Below are 20,446 nucleotides of genomic sequence, written 5' to 3' on the forward strand. Positions count from 1 at the left end.
TTGAAATAACGGTTTGGTGTTGGGAAAAAACTCCAGTAATATTCAAATTAAGTTGACATAATTTCCATCTATGCTATGAGTGGTCCACCGTCTTAACGTCTTGTTTTGGTCAGTCATGGTAATTTCCATGTTTTATTGCGATTTTTCGTAACACACAAGATTATTGAATGGAATAGTGTTTTTGGTTTCCATTGAATTCTCACCGTCAACGTTGAAAATGAAAACCTTCTACCTGGAACATTGCAAAGAGAGATATTCAATTGATTCATTAAACTGCAATATGCATTTTTCAGAGTTTCCCCAATGTTACAAATCTTTCATTTTTCACAATTTAGTGTTCAATGAGATGCGAAGGTTAAACATTCTTACTAATAACACATTTATTTGAATACTTCAAAAAGCATTTCAATATCCTCTTGATAAGTTCTGTGAAGAAAATAAAATTTGTCATAAGTAGTATTAACTGTTACTGAAATATTTTCATCGAGACCACACAAGTTGTGTCGGGGTAGAGTATTTTTTTATTGGTCATTAGTCATGTAGGGGCGATAAGAGCATTTGTATTTTAATGATAGTGTAGAAGAAAATATGTGTAGGTAGGATATACTCTTTATTGATACGTGAGATAAAAATTCGAAATTATTGAAAACTAATGGTAGTATTAGATTTCTTGTGAGTTTATAAAAGACTTCATAATTAATGTTCAATGTAGTACCTATTGTACAAATGAAGTAACTATATATTCACAGATTGTCATTTAATATCATCATTTCTGTGATATAATTCTTCCCATTCATTTTCTTCATAAACCAGGTCAAAAGAAGCATTATCATTTCATTTGTTTTGTGTATGGAATGTTGGAAGAACTGATTGAAAAATGTGAATAATTCTACTTATACTTCCATTCAAAGTTGTTATACTGAAATGCCAGAATTCGATTGATATAACTGAAATACCAACAGAGTAATTGAGTATGTACTATTATTATTTGATGAAAATTCAATTTCAAAAATGTCAGTTTTATTCTAAGACAGTTCATCGCCTACTAGTATAAAAATTATGAATATTATGATTATGAATATTAAAATTATTTTGATTGTCGGGAATTCGGTCAAATTGTTGAAGAAAACCAATTTCTGAATTGTCGACATTTCGAAACTTTATTGTTTCATCTTCAGGACTCTGAAGTGAGAAAATATATAGGACAAACAGGCAGGTATCTCAAACAAAGAATTACTGAACACAGCAGGGATTGTGAAAATATACACAACCCACTAAAAACAATGAAGAATCCTACTAGCCTTGCAGAACATTGTAAATCGTTCCTTCAAAACTAAAAAAAAAGACTCCTGAACGAAATGATTGAAATAACAGAACATGGAACAAAATGTGTTAACAAAAGGTCGGATATTGAAAACTTACACACCTCATATTTCAATGTAATAGGAAAAATGAAACAATAACTAACTTTGGAATCATTAACCGATTGCTTTTTCCAAATACAATTCTCATTTCTTTCATGGGTTTTTTTGAATTATAAAGAACGATATACAGGCAGTTCAAATTGTTAATCCTTTCGTGTCTGTGTCAACGTCTTTCAGGAACCTGTGTACGTATTTATGTTTTATGTCGAAATTATTCACTACACCCTTCAACTCGGAAAGCCGCACTAAATGTAAGTACTCATCAACGTTGTTTTTTGTAATTTATTTTGTTTCTAACAGAACTGCTTTGTAAATTTCCATTTTAATATGTATGTCTTGTTTTTATACTTCAGAGTCCTGAAGATGAAACAATAAAGTTTCCAAACGTCGACAATTTAGAAATTGTTTTTTTTTTTTTTCAACATTTTGACCGAATTCCCGCCAACTTGATAATCAAAATCATATTCAACGGTCGCCATCCTATTCAAATTAACATTATTAATGAATCGTTAACCTGCGGCATCTGGCAGACTTGTGACATAAATTCATGAATCCGCTTGTGCCATAGATTTGTCAATCGTTCTTCAGTTGGCTCAGCTCGTTTAGATTTCATTGCACAAATTCATATCCAGTATAAAACTCGCGAGTTTCGTGAAGACAGTTTTTTTATGATATAAGAATAACTAGATTATGGAAGATATTACAAGGGTTGAACTTCACTTCCGGAAAACAAGATAGAAAGAGCATGTTAATAAAAAAATCTGATATTGCAGAGAAATACTTTCACGGAAAGCGTTCAAGTGTCTTAGCATATTTAATTCCACCATCGTTTTGAGGTTGAACTCAGTACACCTCGAACTTCACTGTTCAAGAACTCCTTCATTTGGAGAACTGCGTTTACATGGAATAAACTTCCTGAGAACGTTTTTCTAAGTGGATTTAATCTCCAGCGATTCAACTCCAATGTGAATCACTACTTTCGCACAGGCACCGATTTTAAAGCGCCTCAAGGATTTTCCTATATAATGCTTGTGTTTTGTCCTGAAAAAATGTGTTTGTGATAACATATTCTACCCCTACAACTTGTTTTCCCCTTTCAGTTTTTTCAATCTTATTCGCTACCTCACATCCAAATTTTTGTCTTCATGTTAAACACGAAATATGCGACTTATTCGAATATGTAGGTTAATTTCGGTTGTTAATCAGAGAAACAGAATAATCACAGCACAAGCATACTTTATGTCCGATTGAATTATAAGTTGCTAGCTGCCATGTCCATTTGTAATGTGCCTGATTTGTGATCATTCATTTTGTGATGTTGAATAAATTGAAATTATAGCAATTTGTGATTGAACTTTGCTAAATGTGCGTAACCAGGCTTGAAAGTTCCACTTTGGATAAGCAAACCGATGGTTTCTATATAAATAACATATTTGCAAAAGATGTAAACAAATTTGAGGTTTCCAGACCAATTTGGGTTTTACTTCCTCTACCTGTTTTTAAAGAGGATTTATAACTTGCTGAAACTACCATTCAAATTTACGTTAAAATTGGTATTTTATTGAGATTTGGATTTAATTTCAAAATCCAATTGACTGGACCCACTCTCCCCTATGAACACTGATGGATAGAACCTATCTAGACTCAATTTAAAAGAACACCATCATAATACAGGACTATGGCTACAACGGCCGATGATTGATATGACAGAGGTGCATGGTTCAACGGCCAATCTCAAGGTGACTTTCATATCTCAATAACATTTACAACCAAGTCAAGATGTTGGCCGTTTCACTTCAACGAGGTGCTTTATTATTATTTCCTCAGAGTGTACTGAAAGTTTCTATCGTATATGAAACATATTTGAATCAAATCGTGGTTACATATCATTGTGAAGAAAAATAATAATATATATTCCTATTGAAACTACAATTTATTCGGAGGGACTGGAAAGTTTTTGGTAGGGACGGGAATATCGCTTTTCTGAAATAATGGTGTAAATGCTGAGTAGAGTGAAAATAAAAATACGTCATGTCTTTATTATCATCTCTCAGGATGTCAGTTACATCATCTCGGAATACTCATGAGAAGGTGCTTTGTTCAGGTATGCGTATTTAACTATTCAGTTTCCAGTATGAGTGCTGAAATGATTGAAATTATATGCTAACCGTTTTTTCGAATTTTATGTAGTGCCCAAAATGTTTAATTTTTGGAAAAAATACTATGATATTTGTATTTTTTCATTAAGTTTACTTGTGCGTGCATTGTATATTTTTACTGATTTTTTTAAAAAAAGAATGACCTTTCATTTTAAAAACTTGTCAGAAATATAACAACTGTTATTGGACGACTATTACGTGAATTATTTCAATATCGATTATCCTAATATCAAGAGTATGGAATATGTTAAATTTAAACTGTTCACTTTATGCATGGTCATATTCATAAATATTCATTATGGCAGAACAGCTAGGATCTCTTATAGGAATAACGCTTTGCTAATGTGAAAGTAAGAATATATCGCTTCATGAAAGAACATATTACATATAAAGAGAAGAATACATTATATGTCGTTGCAACCAGTTCAGATAAGTGTTTTGAAAAAAAATATTATTTTCTCCATGTGACGATTAGAATATTTATAATGGATTGTAAGTATATTATGTACAGGAGGTTGTAATAGAGAAGACTTTTGAGAGTCACCTCACCACAGTATTCAAAGTCATTAGTGTGTCTGAACGATAATTTTATTCTTGATACATTTCATTGTAGATTTTGTTTGAACTTAACAAAAAATAAATAACAATTGCACAAACAAACTTTCCCTCAGTTATCTCAAAGATGCGATTTTGTTCCGTCCTTTTCATAAAAGAGGACGTACCTATGCTTCCTCGCTAACAAGCAAGTTTGGTGCAATTAGTGACACGTGTGAATCGTTGTATTTGTGCCACACGCCAGTATACGGGTATCTGCAGTATGCTGTATAATGCCCTCTGAAAGTAGTCCCACTGTGATTTAAAAGCACATATAGATTATAACAACAAGTAGCCACATTTGTTGCTGCAAAATTGTCCATATCCAATTCTTCTGGGGGAAATTCGATGACATCATTCAATTCGCCTCTAAATCTTTCCGTTGGAGAGAATCTTTTCAAATGAATCACTAAAATATGGGAAAACTTGTGGATTGATAGGGACTTGATTATTATACGCTTATTGTGAGTGATACGCTTGATCATATTTTTAAAGTTTATTCAGTAATTCAAAATACAAATGAACAAATTGTTATACTTCAATATAGGAAATAGGCTTTCACAGCCAAAATTGATATTTTTTTAACGAAAACTTTGTTATTTAGCAATACCTTGAGAGCAAACGACATGAGTGGCTTTTTCTATTACTGGTTGCTTGATTGGTATTGCTCGAAGGTAGTTAAGTTTGCGATAAAAAAATTGGCATCTATCTGAAAACATTTTTAGGTCGACAGGTATTCGTAAAGATTATTTCATGAAATATTGTCATCTGAATGCATCGATATAAGAACAAAACATCAATTCTGAAATTAAATAAATTTTATTACCTGAATATCGAAAAATTTCAGCACGAACATTTGTTCGAAAGTACAATGTTCGAATATATGAACAGAATACGTGAATAACTGAAGTCGTATTTGTCAACAAATAGCCGACCTTTTTGAAGCGACTAGATATATCATCAATACGTCGACTTCATAGAATAGAATAGTTTATTGGCTACGTGATACATTTGAACAAATATTTGTAGCAAGTCAAAACACAAAAATTTATAAATATGACGTCATATATACAAATAAAAATAGAAATTAGAATAACGTTTCCATATCACAATAGAAATAAGTTTTGATTATGATTCTGAGATTTTGGAATATCATATACAGGGTGTTCCTTAAAAACATGCTAATATTTAAGGAGGTAATTCTTAGACCCATTTTAAGAAAAAAACTTCCTATGGACGTATGTCCTAAACGCCTTAACTTTTGAGATACAGGGTGGCAAAGTTTTCAAAAGTAATCAGTTTTTTAATAATAACTGAGATAATTTTGTAGACATCTTTGGCATATTTGGTACATATGTTCCATGCCTCAAGGCGCATTTTCTGATGTACACAAATTTGTATTTTTTCAAACAGTGGCATCCCTACGGGTTTCGCATTGAATATTTTTGGGGAAAAAGTACTACGCCAATGCTTTCTTTTCAAAATAAAATCATTTTTAAAATCCTCATTTATTTTTGAGAAAATTTGATCTTCTGGTATTTATTTGTCCGACGCATGATTTTCACTCAAAAAAATAAAAATCGACAGAAAGCAAATTAAGAAATTAGATAATAATAATAATCGTCTTTATTGTTACCCAGCTGTAGTTACATACAAATATTTAAATAAATTAGAGAGCTAGTTGCTGACATAACAAAAAGCGAAGTTCAACTTAGTTAGCACAAGTACTACTGAGTTGTTCTAAAATGAATGAGAATCTGAAAATTGCTTCATAACGCATTACCAATTCCCTAATAATATTTGAAAACATAATCTGCAAAAAAATAAATTTTTCACAAAAACGAGTTTTGTTTTATTTTGTGACAGTAAGTCTAAACGAATAGCACAAATTTGTTAATAAGTAATAATACCAAAACTGATTATAAAAATTGTTGGAAGTGGCCACCAGCACTTAGTATGCATGCTCCCGCCCTTCTACGCATGGAATTACGCACCCGTTCAAATATTCCCGGCGTATTTCGTATAGTTTCACACGAGGCAACTATTCGCTTTCTTAAATCTTCTAAAGTATTAACGGGAGTTTTGTACACAAGAGTTTTAAGGTGACCCCATAAAAAAAATATAAACTGGGCAGCAAGATCGGGGGATCTTGCTGGCCATTGCTGAGGTCCTCCGCGACCTATCCAACGATTAGGATAAACTGTATTTAGATGGCTTCGGACAATTACACTGAAATGAGCAGGGGCGCCATCGTGCATGTACCATATTCGATTCCTTAACGCAAGTGGCACATCTTCCAATAACCCAGGTAAGTTTTCTTCGAGAAAGTGTAAATAAGAACGACCATCAAGGCGTCCTGGTAGAAAAAATGGGCCTATTAGATGATCACCTATAATTCCTGCCCATACATTAACCGAAAATTGGTGTTGGAAATGGGTTTCGGTTATTGCATGGGGATTTTCTTCAGCCCACACATGATTGTTATGGAAATTTTGAATGGCATTCCAAGAAAAATTTGCTTCGTCTGTGAACAAAATTTGTGTCTCAAACTGCGGATTTAGTGCAATATTTTGTAGATACCACTGACTGAAGTTCACACGCTGTGGAAAATCTCTGCGGAGTAATGCCTGCACTCTTGAAATATGGTATGGGTATAACAACAAATCAACCAAAATACGCCAAACAATTTGATGACAAATATCCAGAGTTCTAGCGATCTTCCTCGTACTCGTCTCAAGATGTTCGTCAATTGCTTGCAGCACCGCTTCCTCAATTTCAGGAGTTCTTACTACACGAGGTCTACCTTCCGGAGTCCCTTTCTTGAAACTACCAGTTTCCTCAAGTCGACGATGAATATTTGAAAAGGTTCGGCTATCTGGTAAGGCACGATTAGGATATCTTTCCTGATAAATGCGCCTGGCTTCTGTTACTTTTTACCATATTTACTGATATTCAGAAAAACATCCAAATGTTTTAAGGTCGCCCCCACTTCGGAAGGCCGTTTGGCCCATTTTCGTGGATAATAACTTCGATTTCAAAATGAACTCTTTACAGAGATGTGTAGATCATGCAAAGAAGTAACTTTCAGACACATTAAACTGAAAGAAACAGCCCTCTCGAAATAAGATCTACACATGTTTTTAATGAATTTATTCAGAAAGCAATTGCTTTCTTTATTTCGTTGGAATATTCACACATATTTTTTTGTATAAAGATGTAAAAGTAGATAGTCAAAACCTTTTTTACCCAAAAAATATTCCCTTATGATAATATACCCTCTTTTAATTTATACAACTTATTCAAGAATCTGAAAATCCTTACTTTTCCATCACTGTTGATTTTTGAATTCTGCTTATACGTGAAAAAATCCTATTCTTTTCAGTTGTACAAAAATTCATTATAATTCTACTAGAGCAATGGCTCCCCGGATTTACAATTCATTACCCGACGAAATAAAAAAGTGTGAAACACCATTGTTTTAAAAACAAATTGACGGATTTTCTAATGAGAAAGTGTTTCTAATTCTGTAGAGAAATATTTAAAAACTTAACATGTTATCTGCTCAATCCTTTGTTTTTCTAATGTAACTGTTCAGTCTCAAGTTATTTGTGTGTTCAATTTTATTTCATTTTACTCGCCTGTAGGTATTTACAAATCCAATACAATTTTTAATTGTACCTTTTTTCGAAGAATGCAGTATATCATTTAAGACAATGGGTATCCGATTGATCAAACGATAATGTTTTTTTCTGTGAGTGCAGTAAGAAATGTACCTGGAAAGTATCAAGTTTAACCTCAAAATAATGTAGGTACCGTAAATCGCACCTCAATGTTTTTTCTGATTCAGACATCCAAAAGTGATAATTATATGTTGGCATATTCACTCTTTTAAATATAGAGCTGTTCAAAAAATATGTAAGGTTTCTGAGAAGTTACCTCAGTTTCTATTACAGCGTGAATATACCTAACATGATATAATACTCTCTAATTTGACACTGAACAAACTGATCGACAACGCCAGAAAAATTCAGTATGCTTTTGTTTTCTGTCGGGTATACGGTATTTTTCATTAATTCGATTACTATCACTACACGCTGATTTTTTTCCCAAATCACAAGATGTAGAGATTCTCGTTATCTGAGAAGAAATGAATTTGAAAGACGTGCATGGTAATTGTGTTGTCTTCTAGAAATATTGTCAACCGCTTCCATACATCCATAGTTTTATATTTTATTGCATTTCCATCTTTAGCGGCGGCATAACTGTTGAAGTAATTTAGTTATGAATCGAACATTTTTCAATCTTGTGGTGTTAAATAATTTATTTCATTAAAAAAACATTCGTTCTAATTCAATTCACGAAAATAACAACTCCAGTGAGAAACTAATAAAAAGTGGGCAAAAGTTGATTTATAACGTTCATATAATTCTTCTTTATTTTCATACAAAGTTATGGGCCATATTTCCCCGCTGCCAAATAAATTACAGCGGGTATTCAGCTCAACTCTATTAAAGTTAGTTTCTGGGGTCACCAAAGCATGGCGCCGCAATCGTTTCAGAAATCGGGAGTCTAGTCTTTTCAGTTGCAATGGAAACCGAACATTTACAGATTTTTTGTTGATCTCATTACTGCTGTCTCGGAAATGTTGAGACTTACAAGGATGCCTGGATTAGACAAAAGTTTCCAGTTGAAGGACAATAAAAATCGTTTTTCAGATAGCGACTGTCAATGACCATTTTCGAGAAATTCGCAATATACTAAAATTGGCGGATTCTATTTGCTGGCTATACCGCTCCCAATTCAAATAATATGAAAATGAGACGAAGGGACTTTTTGCGATGTTTCTGGTTTGAACGAATTTTCAATGTCATTGGATATCTTCAGCAATTTTTTTTTTTTCAGTACTGGCATCTAGTTATATATAATTTATATAATTTTTGACATTTCTTTGAGAGAAAACATAATCAGAGTCAGTTCGTTCGAAAGTAAAGATATTTATTCTTCGTATCGAACTCGAAGACATAGGTACATTAACTCCAAATATCTTTCGGAAATTTGCAAATAGATATGAATGCCAAGCCATGTCTTTGAGTTATCGGTACAGTATACAAATTCTGCTTGAAAACTAATTTTTATGGAGCATGATTGCTTATTTCTGCGCTTTTTCGCCAAATGAAAATATTGGAAAAAGGTTTTCATAGTAAGCCACTTCTGAAAGCAATACAAGCTCTAATTGAAATTCATCCACGTAATCAAACTCTTCATTTCGTGACAAAAATTTAAAATTGTTTGTTTTTTTTATTGCTACGCCATATCTATTCCTCTAACATTTCAGATTCCTCATTCAATACATAATCTCTCAATAATAATCTCATCACAGATGAGTCCCCAATCAAAATCAATTTACTGAAAATCGAAATATTTTCTACGAGTTAAAAATTACCAACTCTGGGGAAGTTCCAATGAACGAAAATTCCATACTAAAACTAAAGTTTAATTTCTTCGGCAGTTACCTCTTGCAAACTTTTCGAAGTTAGAATGAATTGCAGACACAAACTAGTCCAAAAGTTTTATTTAGTTTGAAAGTTCCGCTGCTCTTCCATTCTCTCAGATCATTTTGCTTGGAGACTAACTTTTAATCAGTTCTCTCATTTTCATTGTTCCAGACGTTTCACACTCCCAGTTTCGGTGATGAAGAGTTCGATATACCGGCTATCAATCCGAATCAACAGCAACAACAAGGACATTCGGAACAACAGCATTATCAACCTCCAATGCAGGTATGACTAATTTTAATTGTTGCCAAATTATAAAACAAATTTGTAATTATCCGAAGGTACTTCAAAAATGAAATACTCCAATAATGTCCTTGTTTGATGCGTTCTGTGCAGGAAATTTCGTAGACCTGTTACGAAAATAATTGTTTAATATCTCAAAGTCGCCAGACCTCCGTCATTTTATTAAAACACTGTTTTGTGAATAAATATTGTTTGTACACTTGCAAATTAAATTTCTATAAATGAAGTTTATTCAGTACGTCACAGTAAAATCGTAATTAGTCCGAGATATAATATCGGACTTAATCTTGATATTTTGTTTCAGGGAATGCAGCAAATGAATCAACAAATGAACCAACAACAAGATGCGATGGGAATGCACGACCCAACCGGGGGCTATCAGCAGCCCCTATATCTTTCCGGGCCTGACCACGGAATGGTGAATTCATCGTATCACAGCCCACAACCAAATTATTCCGCTCAACAGCAGCAGCAGCAGCAGCAACAACAACAGCAGCAGCACAACAATCAGTTGCTGATGATTCAACAACAACAACATCAGCAGCATCAGCAGATGATGATGAGTCATGGTCAGCCTCCGCCCGGGGCTATAGGACCGTATGGTACTTCGCCCCAGCATCCCCAGGGAAGGGGAAATAGCCCTCCAGCCCCCGGACAAGAGCCCACCACTAGTGAAGATAGCGATGACAGTACGCCTCATCCAGCCATGGTAAGCCATTGCACTTTATCTTCATGCTTTTCGGTAGCATCAACTACAAAACAAGAAATCCAATTATCATTATGATAGTAGGGTGAAAAACCAAGCTTCGACCACCTAATGCGAGATTGTTTTCTCTCTTCTTACAGCTTCTACTATAAATATATAAAACTGAACTAGGAAAGCATCTAATCAAAGTTTGATTGTACCTGTTATACTTTAGAATTTTGTTTCATATTCTTTAATGAATGCATTGATATCAAACACTTCTAAATCTTGCTGATAGACTTATGTATAATAAGATGTTCATTTGATTTAATGAAATAAATGAAGTCGTTTGTTTTCAAAATGAAACAATGGAAAAGATGCAGCACGTTCAATCATCCAAATGACAATATATTCATTGAATACATGAAAGCCCATATATCCTTAGCACATGAAGATGTACAGATGAACCAGAAGTCTCCAAAAAACGAATATATCGAAACAATATGGAGAACAGCATGATCACCGATTAGACAACGCTGTAACCTCCCGAATAGAGCTGGCTAAATGCGCCGCACGGAAGCAATAGCCAAGAAAACCTAGAAAGAGAGAGACGAGTAAATAAATATATTTAGCAATACATTATCCTCACTCATAAACAACCAATGGCAAAAAATTTCGGAATCTAATGGAATCGACGGATTCTTCCTTACTTATTTGCTTTTATAAATTATTCAATTTCGAAAATAATCTACAATTTGAACTGGATTTGACCTTGATTTCATGAACTTTGGAAAACCCTGATTACAATCATAGTTAATCCTCAATAATAAAACAATCGACTCTAGACATGATGAATCATCAGTAATAATACAAAAATTATCAACAATTACAGAAATAATTCGTGGCAAACACCATTTACTTTCAATTTTGACAACTTATAGGCCCTCTCTGTGAAAAATTGGAACTGAGAAACGTAACGATTCAACAACGCTCAACCGGCAACATTGCCGGTTAACGTTTACTGTTGTCATGAGTCATGACATTTTGTCGTTTATTGGATATTGGATCATGAAAAAAGAGAAGCGAGGAAGAGGGAAGGAAGTGTTTAGTGTTTGTTATGTTACTCTTTATTTGGTTTATTTAACTAGTTTGAAATATTTATAACTTGTTTTAATTTACAGAAACGACTGTATTTCAAGTATTACTTTTAATCAGCCACAGATATGTTTCAAAAGAACACATAAACATACAATTTTATTGAGTTTCATAGCTACAAATTTATTTCAAAGTAATAACAAATCTATTTTTAGTGAATTGTAATAATTCAGTGCAACGATCTCCTTCAATGATCACACAGTAATTTGTTATGTAGTGTATAACAACTGGAGGCCAAAAACGCAGAATAGCCGGTATTGTAAACACTTCTATATTTGAATTGTCTCTGTTTAACCTCACTTCTGTAAAAACAAACTGTTGGTAATTGTAGTTAGATCTTTTTTATTTTTCATCTTATTTTTGCAGATTACGGCAATGAAGAGGCCGTCTCCAGAACCGGCCGATCAGACATTAACGAAGGCACAAAAGAAACCGAAAACACAAAAAAAGAAAAAGAAGAGGGATCCTAATGAACCACAAAAGTAAGATATCTTTTTACATGCTTTCATTTTGTTCATATGAGTGACACGGACCTATTCTGGAGCTGGATACATAGAATTTGATTTATTTGTTCTGATGATCTTTAAAACTCCAGTCTGGCACCTTCTATCTTCTCAAGCCTTCTTAATTACCTATAATATACTTTGGCCAACAAGTCTTTAGTGTTATGTATATTTTTGTTGTAACCAAACTCGTCTTGAATAATAGACATTCTCAATTATTCTCATTGTAACACTGACAACGATTTGTAAAGTTGTGTCCCTAGTATAATCAGCAATATCCACAAGTACTTATTCTTTTTTTAATGATTATTGTTGAACCACTAACTATACTCAGAAACACTCTACAAATTGCCTGTCTGTTGTATGCCAACCATTCACGATACCAAATGCAAATTGACTACAAAACAATTCCAGTCCAAATCTTTGTTTATGTTAAATTGGAGGGTTAGAAAGCAACTCACTTAACAATAAGTTGGCGGTTGGTGATATCCTTCATCCCTTGAAAGCACATACCCATCAAATTTCACGTCGAAATGAGTTTTACTGGAAGCTGAACTACTGTAAAATGTGCGGTTCAGTGCAAAGAAAGGATACAATGAATAATTTGTCTAAAGATAATGGACCGTGATAATTTCAATAACCAGTACATGGAAAAATATATGGATGAGAACTTGGTCAAATTATATTTCACTGGTATAAAGGTTGCCAGGACAAAAACAAGCTACAAGGTAGACAAACAAAACTATACAGTTTCTAGCTTTGGATAAGAAATACCTTAACAGAGCTTCTTTCATGATACTGATGATGCTCATGATGAAGTTACATAACTTTGTAGATTTCAACATTTTGACAATATTGAACAAAATCTTTTTGTGATGATTAGACAATTTTTTTTATTTATTATTTTTATCATTTCCCTTTTCATCAAGTGTGGGAAAATAGTATTTGCTTCGATTTTGGTATCATAAATTGTACATCGTACCTGGAGTTCAGTTGACACCGAAATGGAATGAATTTTACATTTTCCTGAAAAATAGGAAATGGAATCTTCCCGTATTAGTTGTATTTGGCATATCACATCAATAAATTCTATTCATTCATTCAAAATATCATTTTTCAACATAAACAAAGAAACTAATAATATTAATATGTAGATTTGAGGCAATAAATTTAATTTTATTATAATGGTAATTTCATTATATGTGTCTCTGGACTTTCTCTTATTCTCTCGATAATATATGGATGGGGTCAAAATATCACCAGTACTCCATATAACTTTTGTTCCTAAAATCCTTTGGTGAGTGACTAAACAAATGAATTGCTTTGATGATGCAGGAGTCAGTTGTTTTGCTACAACACCCCAAAACTTTGAAATGGCATATATTTTTTAACATTTTTCAACAAAATCAGGTTACAATTTTCTGAATAAAAGTTCTTGTATGGAAAATCGATCAGAGCAACAATTTTTGATAACAATGCACTTTTGTTCGACGACATCCAACCTGAGATGTCTATCATTACTCGAAAAGGTTAATTTTGAAAGAAAATAGAAATGATAGGTAAACTGTTCATAACAAATTTTTATAATGCAAATACGTTAACTTCACAAATCTCATGGGATAAATATCAATTGCAAACCTCAAGAGCAAACAGAAATGGAAAATCCGCTACAAAAACTGCTCGATATGACCCGCTTCCCTGTCAATACATTTTCGTAGTCTGCTAAGACGCCCTCTCTGTACTTGAAATATCATCCCAGAGTCGTTTCGTATGGCTTCACTATGTAATGTTATTCTATTCAACAAGGCATCTCTTGTGTGAATAGGTGTAGCGTAAACAAGGCTTTTTAGGTGCCCCCACAGAAAGAAATCCAATGGATTTCAATCCGGGATCGCGGTGGCCATGCATATGTCCCACCTCTACCAATTCATCTATTGTGGAAAGAATGGTTCAGATGGTCCCGCACAATGAAACTAAAATGATGAGGAGCGTCATCATGCATAAACCACATATCTCTTCGGGTTTGTAATGGAACATGTTCCAAAAGTTCATGCAAATCATTCTGAAGGAACTCCAACTAATATTCGCCATTCAATCGGTCATGTAGATGGTTTCATATGATACCAGACCAAACATTCACTTTGAATTTCCTTTGGTGTTTGGTTTGCAATATCTCATGGAGATTTTCTTCGGCCCATATGAGATTATGAGAGTTGGTAACTCCATCTCTACTGAAACCTGCTTCATCGAATAAAACTCAATGAATAGAAGTCATATCCTCTTTGCTCACCGGATATTTTTCACCTATTCATGTGCCGCCGTTTTTGTAGTTTATTCGTCTGATCTTTATAAGAATTGTAGGTAAATGTGCCTTTTTTCATATAAATTTATCGGGTTAAAGATTTTCTCCCATCAAATTGAATCATCAGTGAAAATCCTCAACATTTCAGCTGTGAATGAGAATTTGAAGCATTCAAGTGTTGAGTTTCATGAGATTCAGATCACACAACACGAAATTTGGTTATTCCACACGTACATACAAAATATTGACTGAATTCGATATTCGCATATCTTGTTAGTTCAAAAACACCACGAATCTACAGAACTTGATATTTTATTTGTATTATCCCTGTTATGTTGTTGCATTAACGATATCATTATTATTTCTGCTGTCAAAATTTTTCATTTCAAATAATGGTAGACATCTCAGGTTGGATGTCGTCAAACAAAAGTGCATTTTTATCAAAAATCGTTGCTCAGATCGATTTTCCACACGAGTACTTTTATTCAGAAAATTGTCTAAGAACCTGATTTTGTGGAAAAATATTGAAAAATATCTGTCATTTCAAAGTTTTGGGATGTGGGCCATCGGGGGTTAGGTTAGGTTAGGTCCAAAGTGAATGGGTCTATTCGACCCTCCACCGCAACCCGCAAGGGTTTATTGTGGCTCACACCTACTTACACTCGATCAAATAAACCCAGCTTCTTAATGAAGCCGATTCGTTTGTATGGTGAGTGGTTTTTTCAGGTAAGATGGTAAGAGTACGGCTCTGCCGAACTCTGAAAATCTGATTCGGTCCCCATCGGGGCAGGCACAAAGTATGTTGTCTGCTGTTTCATCATTTTCCAAACAGAGGCGACATACACTGTCTTCCGACAGTCCGAGTCTCTGAATATGATTCAAATGACAGTGACTTGTAAGAAGGCCTGTTAGACATCGTAGTTCATCCCTATTATATGTAGTTCAACAACTATTTAGTACCAAGCTTCGAAGGGTGAATAAACGCCCTGGAGTGAGCCAATCCTGGAAGATTCTTCCAGAAGTACATACATTTTTTTGCCCTCCAGGTGTTCAATCTTTGTTTGGCAAAGTCTAAAGGGATGCCAATGACAGGTTCTGGTCCGATGAAGCTGCTTGCAGCACCCTCCTTTGCAAGGGAGTCAGCAGCCATACTGCCTTCCAGGCCAGAATGGTCAGGAATCCACACCAGAGACAATCTGTTGAGTCTTCCTATCAAGGAGAGTCGTTTTTGTCAATTTGTTACCAATTTAGGCATTGTTCGGTAGGAGCCAAGAGCTTCCAATGCCGTTTGACTATCCGAAAATATTTTTATTGACTTGTGTATGAAGTTGGATTCTTCCAATCTCTCCGCACACAAATCAATAACATAAATTTCCACTCTAAATACAGTCTCATAGGTTCCTAGGCAGATTGATATCTCTGTCCTGGGTCTGCGATTGAAAACACCTGCACCAGAACCGGAAGGTGTTTTTGATCCATCTGTGAATTTCCTTCTCCCGGAAGATCCAGTCCTCTCTACTCGGGAACAGTATTTTATAAGGCAGTTCATAATTGACAGTTGGAGGCATACCAGTGTCAATCAACAGTCTGTTGCACTCTTCATTAAATTGATTTGTGCAATTGGCAATGTGCACAAGTCTATATGCAGTCCATCTAGCCTCTCTCCAAAAAAATGTGGAGAGGAGGTGCCAGGGGGGGTAGTCCGTACCTGACTTCTAGCAACTTCTGCATGAAAGCTCATCAAAGCAATTCATTTCTTTAGTCTATCACCAAAATTTGGTTGGTTTTGTATATTCACTTGAAAAGTTATCAAAGAATAACATTTTTCATTTGGTAATTTTTGAGGGCCTGTAATTTGGTCACGAAGTATTTTAGGAACAAAAATTATATGAAGTACTGGTGAAATTTTGACGCCATCTATACATTCTCGAGAAGAAAAGAAGAAGTCCAGGGACACCCTGTATATGGTATTATCATTTGTTCATTCATAAAATGTGTTTCCAAATAAATTGGGAATTTGATCAAATTGATTGAATATAATAAATCAGGCATCTTAATCATGAACAACTGAATTTGAAATTACAGAAATCCCACGCCTAAAAAATCTATCATACTGACAAATCCAAATCTCACAAAAACTTTATCTGGTTCAATTTCTTTTTTGGCAATTCTTTTTCGAAATAACTTTGAATAGTGTATATAAAATGGAGCAGAAATCTAATGTTTGTTATTAGATATGCCCATTTGACATTTCATCTGAACCAGTTTCACTAAAAAATTTGTGGTATACAGAGTGTAACTAAATAAGTGTAAAACATTTTAGGAGGTGATTTCTCATTTCTCATGAAAATCGATCTTTCATATAAAGAAACTTCATTGGAGCATCCCTTGTTAAGATACAGCCCCTTAAAGGGGGTACATAAAATTTGTATAACAATTTTTTTCACAAGCACTGAAAAAGTTTGTGGTATACAGGGTGCAACTAAATAAGTCTAAAACATTTAAGGAGGTGATTCCTTATCGAAAAAATAATAGGATCTTTCATGTAAAGAAAGGGTAGGTACATAAAATTTGTATAACAATTTTTTTCACAACCACTGAAAAAGTTACAATATTGAAATTGACCTGGCGTTTTGTACTACCAAATAGACACTTACCCAGTAATTTATTTGGTTTACCCCATGGTTGTAAGGTGTGGAAAACGCAACCCCTAAAATTTATTTCCAATATAACTTTTTGTCTTATTGTTTGTTTACCATTTAAAAATTTATTTCCGATAGCCTGTTTCATTCTAAACAAAAAATGTCTCCTGGGTTTTTTGCCCAAAATAAACCAGTTCGCAGCAATAAATTATTTTACGAACAACTACAGAGATACATTGTCATAAATGCGAAAATACGAGACTAATCTATCTAGTAGGTCGCTATTAGCGATAGTGACAATTGAATTGGTATGACGCTGTCAGTTTGTGAATTTTCGAAATTGAATTAATATTAATTGTGTGTTGTTGTTCTGTTCTTAATTTGTTACTTTAATAATTCACTTGTTATTAAAATGGCAATCACAAATGAGGAAATGGGTGATATGCATTACGTTTACGGTCTGTCTTAGAGGAATGGGTCAGAAGCTTCTAGAAAATATGCCAAAATGTATCCTCAACGGCAGACCCCTTGACATAGAATATTTGCTCGACTTCATCAACAATTACGAGAATATGGTTCATTCGACAAAAAAACGCAGGATTGTGGTCGCCATCGAGAAGTACGCACACCACAGCTTAAGGAAGCAGTACTTAATTTGATTGAAGAACAACCTACTACCAGTACTAGAAAGATTGCTTTCCAGCTAAATGTTGATCATATGACGGTATTTCGAATTTTAAAGGAACAACTCTTATACCCTCACCATCTGCAACGAGTACAGGCACTGTTATCGCGAGACTTTCCGAACCGTCTTGAATTTTGCAATTGGATGCTGGAAATGATTAGAATAAATTGTGACTTTCTGAAGACGATAGAATTCATAGACGAATGTGTAGTTTTTCTCGGGACAAGATTATTAATTTTCATAATTACCACATATGGGCTGATGAAAACCCTCACGCTATTGTCGAAACTAACCATCAAGAAGTTATTGGGGATGATTTAATTGGGCCTCATTTTCTACCTCCTCGATTAAATGGTAAGGCATACGTTCATTTTTAAGAGAAGTGCATCCAGTACTGCTGGAGAAAGTTCCTTTGGGCTTCAGAAGGGATATATGTTTTATGCAGGATGAGGCTCCCGCCCATTTTAGTCAAGAAGCACGTCAGCATTTAACTGAAACATAACTGAGGAGGACCACAGAACTGGAGGACCACAGAACTGGCCCGCTCGATCCGCGGATCTCAATCCTCTCGATTTCTCTATTTGGGGTCATTTATAGCATTTGGTTTATCGTACTCCTGTTCGCGATGTAGAGGACTCAAGAAACCGCGTCATCAATGTGTGAAGGGTAATCAGAGAGACTACAGGAATATTTGAGGGAATACGTGGCTTAATGCGCCGACGTCTAGACGCATGCGTAATGTGTGAAGGTAGACATATTGAACATTTACTATGATTTCTACACGTTGTGTGTTTTGTTATTAATCAATTAGTTTTGTTTATTACCCTTCATTCGTTCAATGCAGGTACTAACTACAAAATAACAATAAATCCAGTTCGCATTTATGACGATGTATCTCTGTAGTTGTTCGTAAAATAATTTTTTGCTGCGAACTGGTTTATTTTGGGCAAAAAACCCAATGAATGAAATGAATGAAACAGGCTATCGGAAATAAATTTTTAAATGGTAAACAAACAATAAGACAAAAAGTTACATTGGAAATAAATTTTAGGGGTTGCGTTTTCCACACCTTACAACCATGGGGTAAACCAAATAAATTACTGGGTAAGTGTCTTTTTGGTAGTACAATACGCCAGGTTAATTTCAATATTGTAACTTTTTCAGTGCTTGTGAAAAAAATTGTTATACAAATTTTATGAACCCCCTTTAAGCGGCTGTATCTTAACAAGGGATGCTCCAATGAAGTTTCTTTATATGGAAGATCCTATTTTTTTTTCGATGAGGAGTCACCTCCTTAAATGTTTTACACTTATTCAGTTACACCCTGTATAATTCAGTTATTAGAAATAATGAGAAAAATTTCTGTACAGTTTTTATGTTTTTTATTGATCATCGAACATATGTTTTTATTTCACGGTTATTTTTCTCAATCCTTAAAACTATAACTCATTTTTTATTTTATTTTTCAATTTATGTTTGAACTTTGCCTATTTAACATTTCAAGAGTGTTATTAGGAAAGTATTTTCTTTGTGTTAAAAATGAACCAGACACCATGTATTTCTAAAATCTGATTTTATTTTAGGCCAGTATCGGCGTATGCACTATTCTTCAGGGATACTCAAGCAGCCATCAAAGGACAAAATCCAAATGCAAGTTTTGGAGAGGTTTCCAAAATTGTTGCATCAATGTGGGATGCTCTAGATTCTGAACACAAGAATGTACGTTTTATTTGAACAGTTTCTAAATTCCAATGAACAAAATATTTTCCTTAGCTGCAATTTTCTCTTTTTTCTTTTATACCTCTGACATCACCTTGCAGGACTTTCAAAATTGAAATTGATATAATAAGCAATAATTTTCTGATTATTATATTGTGAAAATTTTCCAGATTAGTGAGACATAAGATCAGTTCATTTTTCATAAGTTTTACCAATTGGTAAGTATTTCCAGAGTTTTTTTTATAGAGAACAATAGTTTAGATAAACTTTATTTTAGTTGATATTTTCGAATGGGTTGTTCTAATTCTATATTTGTGATGTGTAACTTTTATATTCAATAACCACAAAATTGATCACTGGCCAAAAATTACAAATTTACAAATTCATGTCAACTTTTGGACCCGAGCAGATGAGAACGATTCTTAATGCTATGTGATGTCCTGAATTCAGATCTTCAATCCATTTGTCAAGATTGACTTGGGTCTATAACGGCTGCCAGCTGACGCCGTTGCATCAAACGTCATTTGGAACTTGTTTTTGTGCCTTGATTGTGCTTGTGAATGTGTAAAAATGCAGAGACAACTTTGCAAAGTCGATTCAAAGTGTTTTTCTTACGTTGGGGGTTTTACGTGCTCGGAAAACTCGTCTACAGAAAAATTATGTAGATGAAGGCTACTTCTCCTCGTAGAATGGCAGTATAAATGCAAAAAAACTAGCACAGTAGAAATATCCTGAAGTATCATCAGTGTTGAAGCTAGTTCCACTTATGGACAGTGATCC

The 20,446-nt window shown here is 34.1% G+C and overlaps 1 protein-coding gene across 12 annotated transcripts in view; it reads left to right on the forward strand.

Moving 5' to 3' along the window:
• Window positions 1-20,446, forward strand: part of LOC111518249 (TOX high mobility group box family member 4) — a 249,801-nt gene that overhangs the window by 218,462 nt on the left and 10,893 nt on the right. For 7 of the 12 annotated variants that reach the window (XR_012465444.1, XM_074175313.1, XM_074175314.1 and 4 more), the window contains 4 exons: window positions 9,844-9,957; window positions 10,280-10,684; window positions 12,182-12,297; window positions 19,531-19,666. Coding sequence is in view for 11 of the 12 variants with exons in the window: in XM_074175313.1 (XP_074031414.1) it covers window positions 9,844-9,957; window positions 10,280-10,684; window positions 12,182-12,297; window positions 19,531-19,666 (771 nt within the window). In the remaining variant the exon portion in view is untranslated. Of the gene's footprint in view, window positions 1-3,229; window positions 3,529-9,843; window positions 9,958-10,279; window positions 10,685-12,181; window positions 12,298-19,530; window positions 19,667-20,446 lie in introns of those variants that run through there. The other 5 variants (XM_074175316.1, XM_074175322.1, XM_074175323.1 and 2 more) reach the window with 2 other exon arrangements.

Source organism: Leptinotarsa decemlineata, unplaced genomic scaffold (assembly GCF_025532065.1).
Source record: "Leptinotarsa decemlineata unplaced genomic scaffold, Ldec_3_MD MMD2_tig00001019_RagTag_RagTag, whole genome shotgun sequence".
NCBI classification, from domain to species: domain Eukaryota; kingdom Metazoa; phylum Arthropoda; class Insecta; order Coleoptera; family Chrysomelidae; genus Leptinotarsa; species Leptinotarsa decemlineata.